Below are 12,413 nucleotides of genomic sequence, written 5' to 3'. Positions count from 1 at the left end.
TTCGAGTTCATTACCACTGAGCCACGGCAGGAACTCTCTGGCTTTTTTTTTTTTTTTAAGACATAATGCTATTGCACACTTACTATAGTATAAATGTAACTTATATGCACTGGGAAACCAAAAAAGATTCATGGGACTCGCTTTATTGTGATATTCGCTTTATTGCTGTGGTCTGGAATCGAACCTAAAATAGGTCCGAGGTATGTCTCTATTTCGCTCCCTGTCTCTCCCCATCTCAGTCTGACTCTGGGCTCCCTCTTATCTCGGAGCTGCCCTCCTCCCTTCCATGAAGCCTCTACATCTGCCTCTCCAATCCCTCTGCCTCTGCCTCAGTCTCTCCAGCTGAGCTCACTCTTCTGCCCAGTTTTCTGCTGTTTCTTCTCGGCCCCAGGTCCCTTCAGCGGGGTTCCTCCAGGCCACCCCTCCTCCCCCAGCTGCAGGCACCAGGCTGTCCCCCAGGAGGCAGCTAAAGCCCTGCTTCCATCCACTCCACAGCTCAGAGAAAGCTTTTCCTCTAGAAGCTTCAGGGCCTCCAGGGAGAGAGAGAGAGAGAGAGACAGGGAGGGAGACTGGAACTTTTACTTAGGGGGACAGCACCCCATCCGCTAAGCAGGCACTGGTCCTGGGGGACCAGGTTCAGCTACCTCTGGACCCCCAGCTCCTCTCTCTTCCATCCTCTTCCAGCCAAGTCACTCTCTGCTCTCTCTCTCTCTCTCATTTCTTTCTCCGTGACATCAGATTTCTCCCAAGGTTCAGCAAGGGGGCAGGAGGGCTGGGGGGTGGAGGGACGGGAGGGCATTACCTGTGCCCCCTTCCTCCCCCCCCCCCCCAGGAGGCTCTGGCTGCAGGATGGTGTCCACGTGACAGACAGCATTTATTCTAGACTCCAGTGTCCACAGATGATGGGGCGGGGGCGGGGCGGGGGGTGGGGATCCAGTGTCAGACTCTGCAGCAGGACGTCAGGTGGGGGGAACCAGCATGGAGGCAGGAGGTAAAAATAGCCCCGGCCAGCCGACCCTCAGAGCCTCCTTCCCAGGCTGGGCCTTGGGCTTGGGTCCAGGAGCTATTCTGGGGCCTGGGAGAGTCATACTCCCTGAAGGAAGGTCCCCTCCCTCCCAGCAGAGGCAGGCAAGCGGCTGTGGTCCCTGCCCAGCCTCCAGAGGAAGGAAGGGAGGGCCCGAGAGGGAAGAGGGAAGGCCAGGAAGGCAGGGGCGGGTGGAGGCGCACGCGCAGGACTGGTTTTCTGGTGCCCACGACTCCAGGTCGGGTTCCTTAAGTGCTCCTGTGAAGGCCTCGGGCTTAGCACTGGGGGGAAGAGGGAGAGTCAGCAGGGCCCCTAGAGGCTGTTCCACTCCCAGCAGGTCCCCCTTTCACCGGGGTGCCCAGTGCCTGACCCACCTCATCTCCGAAGCCCCCACTCCCATGCTTGGCTCCTCCAGAGGCACCCCCCATGAGAAGGCCCGTCTGCTCCGGCCCCTCTGACCCCGAGTGGCTCAGTTCTGGCTCCCCAGGAAGCCTGGGGGGGATGAGGCAACATGTTGGCAGTGGTCCTGGCCATGGGGGGGGGGGAATGGGGTGCATTGGCTGGGGATTGACTCGGGGATGGGTGGGAATGGGCTGGGGATGGGGTCGGAGGTGGGAATGGCGCTGGGCCTGTGGTCAAAGATACTGCTGGGGTTGGAGGTGGTGGTGATGCAGTTGGGGTTGGGTTTGAGGGTCGGCTTGGGGAATGGCTACAGCTGGAGAGTGGCCATGTGGTTGCAGCTGGAGATGAGGTTAGATCAGGGTACGGTTGGAGTTAGGAAGGGAAGCGGGAGTGGGTTTGGAGGGGCCCTGGGGAGGGGGTATGGTTGGAGTTGTGTCTGGTGCTGGTTACGGGCTGGAGTTGAGGATGTGGCTGGGAGAGGTCTTGGGGGTGGGGAGGACGTGGGAGTCTGGGGTGAGGTTAGGGGCCTGGTTGGGGTCAGGACTGGAGAGGGGAATGATTAGGTGTGGGGGCTGAGGCTGGGGATATGGTTGGGGTTGGGGAGAAGATTAGATGGGGATGGGGCATGGTTTGGGTTGGGTTGGGGTTGGAGGGGAGGACGAGGTTGGGGACGGAGAGGAGGCTGGGGTGCAGAGAGGGTGAAATTGGGGGTTGGGATGGGTTGGGGTTGGGAATAGTGGTAGGGATGAGACTGGGGATGGGGTGAAAATGGGCTGGGGGTGGGTTTGGAGCTGGTTACAGAAGGGGTGAGGGTGTAGCTGGGATGCCGGTGGGGGAGGGGATGGTTATGAGAGTGGGAGGCTGGAGATGGGATGGCATCTTATTTGGCGATGGAGGCGAGATTGGGGGTGCGGTTGGATCGCGGTTGAGGCTGGGGATGAGGTCAGAGGTGGGTTAGAGAGGTCGATTCCCAGCTTGCAGGCCACTCACGGGGACCCCTTTTCCCCTCGCCGGCAGCAGCGGTGTCCCTTGCGTCTCATGCAGTAGAAAGCAGCAACGACGAGGAGCAGGAGGCCCACGCTGACGGCCACGGCCATGACCGCCACTCCGGCCTGGGAGGTCTGGGGGGCCACTGCGGGGCGGGACAGAGCGGGAGGAGGTCAGCCAGCAGCGCTCCGGCCGCCCCCACCGGGCCCTGCTCCCACGGCTGTGCTGGCTCACCGGTGCCGAAGTGGAAGACGTGCCGGTCGTTCCCGTGGGGGTTGGAGGCCTCGCAGGAGACGCCGTCTCGGCTCAAGGCACTGGTCACCTTCAGGGTCAGGGAGCTGCTCACCCAGCCCTGGCCTCCGGGGGCCGGCTCCGCTGGCTGTGGAGGCTCAGGTCAGGCCGGGCTCATGGATTGAGGGCGGCTCAGACCCCCGCTCATGGGCTCAGGGGCCTGGGGTGATGGAGGAGGTGAAGAGGAAGCCGCGGGGAGAACCCAGTGCTTGGACCACTGAGGGGCAGGGGCCCTCGAGGGCTCTGGGGAGGGCGCCTGGGTTCCAGAAGGTTATGGATGGGGGGGGGGGGTCCCTTACGCTGCCGCCCAGTTGGCTCCAGCTGAGTTTGGGCTCCGGGTAGCCGCGGGTGCGGCAGATGAGTTTGACCTCATCTCCTTCCCTCCAGCTGCCCTCCGCCTTGGGTTGCACCTCCTCTGCCCTTAACTCTGGTGGCCCTGTGGGTTGGGGGAGGGGTGGAAGGGGTGAGTGGGAGGCACCGGGGGGAGGGGGAAGAGAGAGGGAAAGAGGAGAGAGCGAAGAGCCAGCGGTGGACCCGGCTCGTTTGTCCTGGCTTCCCAGCCCCCCAGCCCCCCAGCCCCCCAGCCCCCTTTGCCCCCGAACCTTGGACCAGCAGCTTGAAGCTCCGGGTGCGGCTAAGGAGGGGGACCGTGGGCATGGAGGCCTCACACGTGTACGTGCCGGCGGAATCGAAGGTGATGGAGCGGAGCGAGAGCGTGGGGTCATCCCCCAGGGGCACCGAGTCCTGGGTGGGGAGGGGACAGGCCGGTGGCCGGGCTGTGAGAGAAGGGGAGGGGCCGGTGGGAAGCGGGGGCGGGGGGGCTCCCCCGCGCTGGGGGGGGCTTCTTTCCCCCTCACCTTGGTCCAGCGCAGGGTCGGGGCGGGCAGGCCTCGCACGGAGCAGTTGACGGCTGTGCTGTTGCCCAGGGGTAAGGAAAGCTCCTCCCCAGTGCTGAGCTCCAGGGGGTCCAGGTCTGGAGGGGGGTTACAGACTGTCACCTTCCCCAGAGCCTCACCCCCTTGGTTAGGGGCTCTTCGGGGCTGCTGGGGGTGCGGAAGAGAAGGAGCAATCGTCAGCGGAGAAGGCCAAGCTCGCCCATGGCTGCCACCTCTCCACTCTGCCATCCAGGCCCTCGAGTCCAGAGCTAGGACTCTCACTGTAAGACACATGCCCAGGAGTTCCCATCGGGGCTCAGTGGTTAATGAATCTGACTAGGAACCATGAGGTTGTGGGTTCGATCCCTGGCCTTGCTCAGTAGGTTAAGGATCTGGCGTTGCCGTGAGCTGTGGTGTAGGTTGCAGACGTGGCTCGGATCCTGCATTGCTGTGGCTGTGGCATAGGCCAGCAGCTACAGCTCCGATCGGACCCCTAGCCTGGGAACCTCCATGTGCTGCAGGTGCGGGCCTAGAAAAGACAAAAAAAGAAAACAAACAAACAAACAAATAAATAAAACACATGCCCAGGAGTCCCCTGGTGGCCTAGCAGTTAAAGATCTGGTATTGTCACTGCGGTAGTGTGGGTTCCATCCCTGGCTCAGCAGTAATGAACCCGACTAGGATCCATGAGGACGCGGGTTCGATCCCTAGCCTTGCTCAGTGGGTTAAGGATCTGGCATTGCTGTGAGCTGTGGTGCAGGTCACAGACTTGGCTCGGATCTGGCGTTGGTAAGGCTGTGGTGTAGGTGGGCAGCTGTAGCTCCGATTAGACTCCTAGCCTGGGAACTTCCATATGCTGTGGGTGTGGCCCTAACAAAACAAAACAAAAACAAGACAAAAACCAAAACCAAAACAAAACAAAAACAACCCACATGCCCTCCTGGACCACTTGCCACTAGAGCTGATGTCTGGGGCCAAGTTTAACGGATACCCTGGGGACATGAGGTGTCCCTCTCGGACTTACCCCCCAGAGCCCAGCCTTCTCCTCCACTCTACCCGCTCAAATCATCTTTCTCTGCTCTGCCGTCAAAATGGACCCTCCTGCCTCTTTCCATCTCAAACCCCTGGGATCCGACAGCCCCAACTGCAGCCGTCACCTCCTCACTGGTCTTCCTCCAGGGCAGCTCTCTTGTCCTGCCTGGACCATCCTCTGCTGAGCAGCCCGAGAGATCTCCTCAAAACACGCACTGCTCAGCCCTTGTTGCTGCTTATTATCCTGTGGTGGTTTCCCAGTCTCCTTGGCTTAAAGGCCACATTCCTTGATGGAGCCAAAGGATTCTGCCTGGTTGAGTCCGCCCACTGCTTCAATCTCAACTCCCACTCTCCCCCCTTGTCCCAAGCTCCTGATACCTTATTCTTCCCCTTTCTCTCTCTCTATATATCTATATCTATATCTATCTATCTATATATATATATATTATTTTTTTTTTTTTGGGCCACGTCTGGGACATGAGGAAGTTCCCTGGGCCAGGGATCGAAACTGCACCACAGCAGTGACAACACCAGATTCTTAACTAGGCCACCAGGGAACTGCCCCCTCCCCTTATATGGTGTTACCCTATTCGCTCACTGTTGTTCTCCAGGATGCCATGTTGGGTCCTGCCTCAGGGCCTTTGCACGTGCTGTTTCCTCTGCCTAGAATGCTCTTCATATTTCTGATTCCATTCTTTGGTTTCCTACTCAAATGTCCCCTTCTCAGAGAGGCCTCTCTGACCTCCTAACATGCATGCACACTCCGATTTTCCCTTCAGCACGGAAGGGTTTGTTCCCCCAGCTGTTGAGGAGGATGTCAGCTGTCAGCCCTCAGCTGTCAGGCCTCTCTGGGAACTGCCTGAGCTGCAGAGAGCCCCTCGCTCAAGGTCATACCCTCTCCTTCCCCAGGCAGCTCACATCCAATAACGGGCTGATGTCAGGGTACAAAGGCTGGTCCCCCTTGCCCCAGCTGGGGACACCCCAGCTTCCAGGCTCCCTTAGACTGAAACTCAACTTGCCCCTCTGCTCAATCCTGCTTCCTTCCCCTCCCCACCCCCCACGTAGACACGGATCCCATAAATCCCAAGGCGCGCCCCATCAATTTTCGACCCGTAGTCAGAATCTGCTTCCCAGGAATGCAGCCTCTGACATCCCCCTGCTAAAATAATCCCCGTTCACCCGGCCAAGCCCTCATCCTGTTACTCGTGTTAGTCTCTGTAGATGCAGCATCACTGCACAATGTGTCTGGTTCAGCATTTACCATCTCTCTGCCCTACTGGACCCGGAGCTGTGCGGAGGCAGGGACGGGACTGCCTTGTTCACAGAGATGTCCCCAACATCTGACACAGGGTCTAGCCCCAGGGAGGGAGGGGGAGGAATGCCGAGGGGGCACAGAGCCTTTGCACAGGGCCTGGGTGCAGGTGACCTGAGAAGGCTTCTTAGAAGACTGGACCGAGACAGTGATTACAAATGGGCCGTAAAGAGCCTGAGGAGGCATTGTAGGCAACAGGAGAGGAGCGTGGGGTGTGATGGGGAGAATGCTTCGGAGGAGAAGGGTCTGCCAGGTGGCCTTGAGGGCCCTGGTAAGGCATGTGGGTTTTCTCCCAAGAGCACCAGGGAGCCATAGCATTCCCCGAAGTCAGGGGAGGTCAGGTTTGTGCTTTGGAAAGGGCTCTCTGGCTGCCTTGTGTGGGCGACTGGAGGGGGCTGAGGCATCTGGACCGGGGCAGAGGCCATAGAAGTGGAGAGAGAGGGTCGGAGGCAGGGCTGCCCCCAGGGCTGGCGGAGGGCCGGCCAGTGCCAGGGGCCCCCCTCCCTGCTCTCTGGCGGCTCTTACAGGCCACGTGCAGCTCCAGGGTCTTGGAGAGCTCCGCGTCCTCGGCAGCATCGTAGTCCTCCACCCTGCAGCCATAGGTCCCACTCTGGCTCCGCTGCACTCCCTCCAGGGTCAAGTTCCCCTCGAGATTTGTTTTCAGCACATCCTCCTCCTGGTCCTGGGGGACCGGGAATGAGCAACCCGGTTCAGGAGATGCCCTGGGCCGATGGGTCCTGCTAGGTCACGGGTCCCCCAAGTCAGTCATCAGGCAGAGTCAGGACTCTCTCAAATCAGAGGTTGGAGATCCTATGGGCTCCTGGGTCACCAGTCAAGTGCCCTGTTAAGCCAGGGGCCACCAAGTGAAATGTCAAAAATTGGTGCAGGAGTTCCCACTGTGGCTCAACAGGTTATGAACCTGACTAGTATCCATGAGGATGTGGGTTTGATCCCTGGCCTCGCTCAGTGGATTAAGGATCTGGCATTGCTGTGGCTGTGGTGTAGGCCAGTAGCTATAGCTCTGATTCAACCCCCAGCCTGGGAACCTCCATATGATGCACATGTGCCCCCCCCAAATATACATATATAGGTGCAGGTGAGTATATCGCAGAGGTCGGGGCGGGCTGTTCCAGTGATGGGCTGGGGTACCTGAAGGCGGAAAAACGTGTACTCGGGGGTGGGGCTGCCGTCCCCTCGGCAGAAGAGCTGGACAGAGTCGCCCTCGCGTACCCAGCCCGCGGTGGTGGACGGGCTGCCCAACCAGAACTGCACATGCTCCGTGGGATCTAAGGGAAAGGGCAGACTCACGATCAGGGTCAAGGGTAAAAGGCAGGGCTGGACTGAGGGAGAGAGGTCAGCCAAGGAAAAGGCTGTGGTTGCTCAAAGGTGAGAGGTCCTATCTTTCAAGGCTCAGGTTCACACTTATTCTGCAATCAGGGACCAGAGGTCGGAAGTTGAGACAAGCCGAGAGTATAGGTCAAGGGTCAGAGGTCACTGCCGCTGAAAGGTCAGTGTGGGATTCAGGGACCCGATTTGGCATGAAAGGGTGGGGCTCAGCGTTTAGTCATGAAACTCCGTGGGGTTCAGGGTACTGCAGGGGGCGGGGGGCAGAAGTCAGGACGGGGCTCTTACTACTGTTTGAGGTCAGCGGTCAGAGGTCAGGACACACTTGAGCGTGAGGTGGGGGAGTGGCAGGTGGCTTGGAGGGTCAGGCCTCCGTGAGGCGTGGGGTCCAAGGTCAAGGCAATCAGGGGCTGCTTCGGACTCACAGTGCAGAGTGAGGCGGAAGGCAGGGCTGTCCAGGCGGCCGTGCCGGCCGGTGGGCAGGCGGTAGTGCACGGAGCAGTGGAAGCTGGCGTCCCGGTCGGCCTTGCGGAGCCGCAGGTAGAGGGTGCTGGTGAGAGACAGCAGGCCCGAGGCCTCACGGACGGTGCGGCTGGTCATGTAGCCCTCTGGGAGGGAGGGGAGGTGGTCAGCCGGCCCGCCGGGCGCCGGCGCAACCCCCCACGTCTAGCTGGGCTCCCAGGCACTCACCAGAGTTCACCTCCAGGGGCACCTCCAGGCGCTGCCCGTTCCGATACCACGTGATCTGGGGCACAGGGTTCCCGTTGCGACTGTTGCAGGTGGCGATCTGGGGCAGACACAGGCCCGGCACTGGGCTCGGAGCCAGGACCCTGAAACCTGGTTCCACCTCAGACACAAGAGTCCAGCTCCCACCCCGATTCCTTTGGACCCGGGTTGGAACTCCCAGGCCCCTGCATCTCATCCCAGCCCATCTCAAACTCTTATTTTCTTTAGGGCCACACCCGTGGCATATGGAGGTTTCTAGGCTAGGGGTGGAATCACAGCTGCAGCTGCTGGCCTACACCACAGTCACAGCAACACAGGATCCGAGCTGCGTCTGCGACCTACACCACAGCTCACAGCAATGCCGGATCCTCAACCCACTGAATGCGGCCAGGGATCGAACCTGCATTCTCATGGATACTAGTCGGGTTCGTTTCTGCTGAGCCACAACAGGAACGCCTCCCAACCTTAAGAGGCAGGAGTCCAGGACCGCAGCCCCCTCCTCCCCCAGACCCCCTGGAATCGCGGCGTGGCCTGAGGTACCTCCTGGGCAATGTCCTCCATCACAGACAGGGTCCCTTTGTTGGGGGAGACCTCGGTGGCCTCGGGTTTTGCTGTGGGAGAGATGTTACTGTCAGGAGCCCCTTCCTAAGCAAGCCTCCCCCAGACCCCGCAGATACTCACCAAACACGTTGAGCCGTGCGGTGGCCTCGGCGGTCCCCGCTGCCCCGGCCCTGACCACACACACATAGTCCCGCTCGTCGCCCACCTGGGCCTCGGCCAGCACCAGGCGCCCCTGGGAGTCCAGCTGGTAGGGGGGGCTGCGACCCCAGGAGTCGTGCATCTTGTCCTGGAGCTCCGAGCCCTGCAGTTCAGCTGAGGCCAGGCGGTGGCGGACCCCAGTGCGGTCAGCCTGTCGGGGGGCGGGTGCCTCAGCTGGGGGCCCTTCACCCACTCTCCGTCTCCTGTCTCTCCACTTAACTTTCTTTTCCCTTTTTTTTTTCTTCTTTTTTTGTCTTTTTTACAGCCGCACCCATGGCATGTAGAAATTCCCAGGCAGGGAGTTCCTGTTATGGCTCTGCGGTTAACAAACCCGACTAGGAACCATGAGGTTGCAGGTTCAATCCCTGGCCTTGCTCAGTGGATTAAGGATCTGGCGTTGCCGTGAGCTGTGGTGTAGATCACAGACATGGTTTAGATCCCATGTGGCTGTGGCTGTGGATGTGGCCGGCAGCTGTGGCTCCAATTCAACCCCTAGCCTGGGAACCTCCATATGCCACAGGTGTGGCCCTAAAAAGACAAAAAAAAAAAAAAAAGTTTCCAGGATAGGAATCAAATCAAAGCTGCAGCTGAGCCTATACCACAGCTCACAGCAATGCCAGATCCTTAACCCACTGAGTGGGGCCAGGGATCAAACCTGCAGCCTCATGGGTCCCAGTCAGGTTCTTAACCTGCTGAACCACAATGGGAACTCCATCCACTTGCGTTTCTTTCTGCTGCTCCGTGGGTCTCTGGCTCCCTCCCTCCCTGCTCCTTCTGTCCTTCTCTCCACTCCTGCCACCCCTGCTCTCTATCTGTTGTCACATTTTCCTGTTTCCCTCTTTCTCCATCTCGCTCACGCTGCTCCCACCTCTGCCTCCCTCTCCGGCCCTGTCTCTCCTGCCTCTTATGTTCTCTTCTATCTCTTTAGTCCCAACCCCAGGGCTCTTGCTTTCTGGGCGTCCACCTCTAAATGTCCTCTCTCAAGAGCCAGCACTTTGAACAGGGGGTGTGGGGGTGGGGGAGCATCGTTCTAGTCTCAGCTGTGCTTGGGGTCCCCGCAGAGGGCCTCCCCTTTTGGGCCTCCATTTCCCCACCTGTGAAAAGTGGAGCTCCTAGGATCCTGTGGGCTCTGATGAGGGAGCGAAGGATTGCAGTGCCACTGCGCCGATTCCCAGGCCCCCCTCTGGCACCCCCCCGGCCCTCAGCCCGCAGCACTCACCAGGAACCATTCCAGCACGAAATGGTCATGAGTCCCCAAGGGGGTGCAGTCCAGAGTGACAGGCTCCCCCCTCATCACTTCCACCAGCGGGGGCACGGACAGGCGCACCTCAGCCTCGGCACCTGCGGGAGGGCGACTGAGCTCTCTCCCACTGCCACCAACAGGCAGAGCCCTCCGGACACAGCCCCTCCTCCCTTGGACCCAGGATCCAGGTCCCCAGTCCCTCCTCCCTCAGGCCCAGGAGCCCCAGCCCCTCCTCCCTCGGACCCAGCTCCATCCCTCCCTCATCTTCCACCTCTGCGCATTCTCCCTTCACCTGCAGAACTAAAGGCTCGTCCCTTGGGCCACTCAGGGCCCAGGTGGCCTCCATTCAGTCCTCCTCTTGGGCTAAAATCATGTCTGTTCTTGCTTTTCCCACTAGACCAAACGCCCCTCAAGGGCAGGGCCAGGGCAGGCTCGTTCCTTGGCCTCCAGCACTTTGCGTAGGGCTGGGCCCTGGGCTGTGGGACAATTGTCTCTCTCCATCTTAGTCACCACCTCGGCGTGTGCGTTCCTCACCCTGGGTCTCCATCTCTCGGTTCCACAGTCTCTGTGTCTCTCATCAGTCCCTGTGTAGCTCAGCCCTGCCCCTGGGTCCCCTCCCTCAGGAACGGGGTGGGGGGCAGGGGGGCTGGGGGCTGGGGGCTGGGCTGGAGCTGAGGCAGGATGGGTGTGTGGGCGCGGTGAGGGGGACAGGGCTGGGCAGGTTTCAGGAATGTGGGAGGGACAGGCTGGCTCAGACCTGCCCGAGCCCCCTACCCGCTCCTTGGCCCCTCTAATGCTTTGATAGAGCAGTGCGTCACCTCAGACCAGGATGGGACTGAGGCCCGGGATCCTGGGTCCCGAGAGAGAAGGGAGCCAAGGGCTTCCACTCTGGTGCCAGGATCCTGGCAGATAGAGCCGCTCGAATTAGGAAAGGGAGCTCTTTCACCCTCTGGGCCAGCATCCTGGCCTGAGCTCTGGTTTTTAGACCCTCCTCCGCCTCCCCCGCCTCCGCCCCCGCCCAGCCCAGCCCGGCTCTGCCCCTGGGGACCCACTGTTGGCCATGCTGGTGCCAGGGGCCCGGATTCTCAGGCACCCACCTCTGGCCCGAGCCTGCCCCCTGGGAGGGCGTGTGGGGCCAGGCTGGTGCCCGGGGCTGGGTCTGAGCAGCAGAAAGTGAGGAGAGACGGAGAGATCTCTCTCTTCTCCGTTCTTTCATCTCTCTGTCCCTCTGCTGCCAGGCCCCTGGGGGCCTCTTCCTCCTCCACCCTCATGCAGGTGTGTGGGTTTATCTGGGGCCCAGGGAAGGGGGCACTGTCACTCGGAAACATTTGATTCTGCTGTCACTGCCCAGGGCCAGGGCTCCAGCCCTTTCCAATGGCGGAGGGGGCCAGGGAGGCAGGTCCTTTAGAGTCTGGGCTCTGAATCCAGATGGGGGGGAACCCCTCAAATGCATGTGACTTGCTAGTTTCTAGCCACAGGGTCCCTGACTCTCTCAAAACTTGACAACTTTTGAGCGGAGAGCCCTGTTTTGGTTGGAAAGCTGCTCCAGCCACTGGAGGCCTGGGCCTCTGGATCTGAGGGAGGAGGGCCTGGGTGGGCAGGGGGTGGGGGTGGGGGGCAGATCCCAGGGTATGAGGGGGGAAGGAGCGGAGAGCCCCGCACTCCTGGGTCCCGAATTCTCAAGTCTCTAATCCATAGCTGACTGTCCCTAGCCCTCTGCCCGACTGTACCCAGGTCTCTCACAGGGAGGGGTACCCCATGCTCCCATCTCCCTCCTCCCTGGGGTCCCCAAGTTGGGCTTTCTAGGGTCCGTGAAAGACCCTTTCCTCTTCCCTTCCCGGGGCCCCCAGGGGCCACCCCCCAGCGGCGTCCTGCTCTCAGCCCGAGTCATACCTGGGTGCGCCCCCAGCAGGAGCGCGAGCACCAGCAGCCGCGGGGCCCGGGCGTCCGGGGGCTCCATGTTCAAGGCGGCGGCGGTGATGGTGGTGGCGGCGGCGGTGGTGGTGGCGGCGGCGTCGGCGGCGGCGGCAGCAACTGAGCCCGGGCTGGGGCTCGCGGCGGCCGCGGGTCTGGAGGAAAGAGGCCCCGCCCCAGGCAGCCCCGCCCCGCCCCGCCCACCCGGCCCCCCTCGTCCTCCCTCGTCCCCCCGCCCCAAACCCCGGCGCCTGGCCAGGACCTCCCACTGCCCGGAGCCGACCTCCCAGCGCTCGGCCGCCGGGAACGGGGATCCCTCCGCCCCCAGGCCCCGGGATGTCAGGCTCCGGCTGACCAGCGCCCGCAGCGGGTGGCCTGATCGACCAGTCCAGCCGGTGTCCTGAGCTGAGCGGGGACCTCACTGGAGAACAGCGGACTTTCTCCTCATTCTGAGCAGACGACTCGTTCCCACTATGGCCAGTGGCCTGGGCTCGCCCCGGTCCA

The 12,413-nt window shown here is 61.2% G+C and overlaps 1 protein-coding gene across 1 annotated transcript; it reads right to left on the bottom strand.

Annotated features, from left to right (window-relative positions):
- Positions 1-141: 141 nt before the first annotated feature.
- On the bottom strand, positions 142-12,034 carry BCAM (basal cell adhesion molecule (Lutheran blood group)). Its single transcript, XM_047791072.1, has 15 exons — positions 11,889-12,034; positions 9,972-10,093; positions 8,675-8,903; positions 8,534-8,604; positions 7,958-8,054; positions 7,693-7,875; positions 7,073-7,209; positions 6,449-6,605; positions 3,562-3,677; positions 3,307-3,448; positions 3,004-3,140; positions 2,648-2,792; positions 2,417-2,558; positions 1,399-1,516; positions 142-1,305 (listed from the first exon to the last, which is right to left on the bottom strand). Exons 1-15 carry the CDS (start codon positions 11,953-11,955, stop codon positions 1,300-1,302), a joined length of 1,869 nt encoding a protein of 622 aa, XP_047647028.1. The 5' UTR covers positions 11,956-12,034; the 3' UTR covers positions 142-1,299.
- Positions 12,035-12,413: the final 379 nt, after the last annotated feature.

This window comes from Phacochoerus africanus, chromosome 8 (genome assembly GCF_016906955.1).
Source record: "Phacochoerus africanus isolate WHEZ1 chromosome 8, ROS_Pafr_v1, whole genome shotgun sequence".
In the NCBI taxonomy this organism is placed as follows: Eukaryota; Metazoa; Chordata; class Mammalia; order Artiodactyla; family Suidae; genus Phacochoerus; species Phacochoerus africanus.
The sequence above is the reverse complement of the archived record's forward strand: the minus strand, read 5'-3'. Positions and strand labels throughout refer to the sequence as shown.

What these genes read in the sequence shown, in the direction of transcription:
- BCAM (XM_047791072.1), bottom strand. Translation starts at nt 11,955, where the DNA reads ATGGAGCCCCCGGACGCCCGGGCCCCGCGGCTGCTGGTGCTCGCGCTC. An exon ending in TCGTGCTGGAATGGTTCCTG is followed by an intron (nt 8,904 to 9,971) that starts GTGAGTGCTGCG and finishes GCCCCCCGACAG; the next exon opens with GCTGACCGCACTGGGGTCCG. An exon ending in GCCCCTGGAGGTGAACTCTG is followed by an intron (nt 7,876 to 7,957) that starts GTGAGTGCCTGG and finishes CCTCCCTCCCAG; the next exon opens with AGGGCTACATGACCAGCCGC.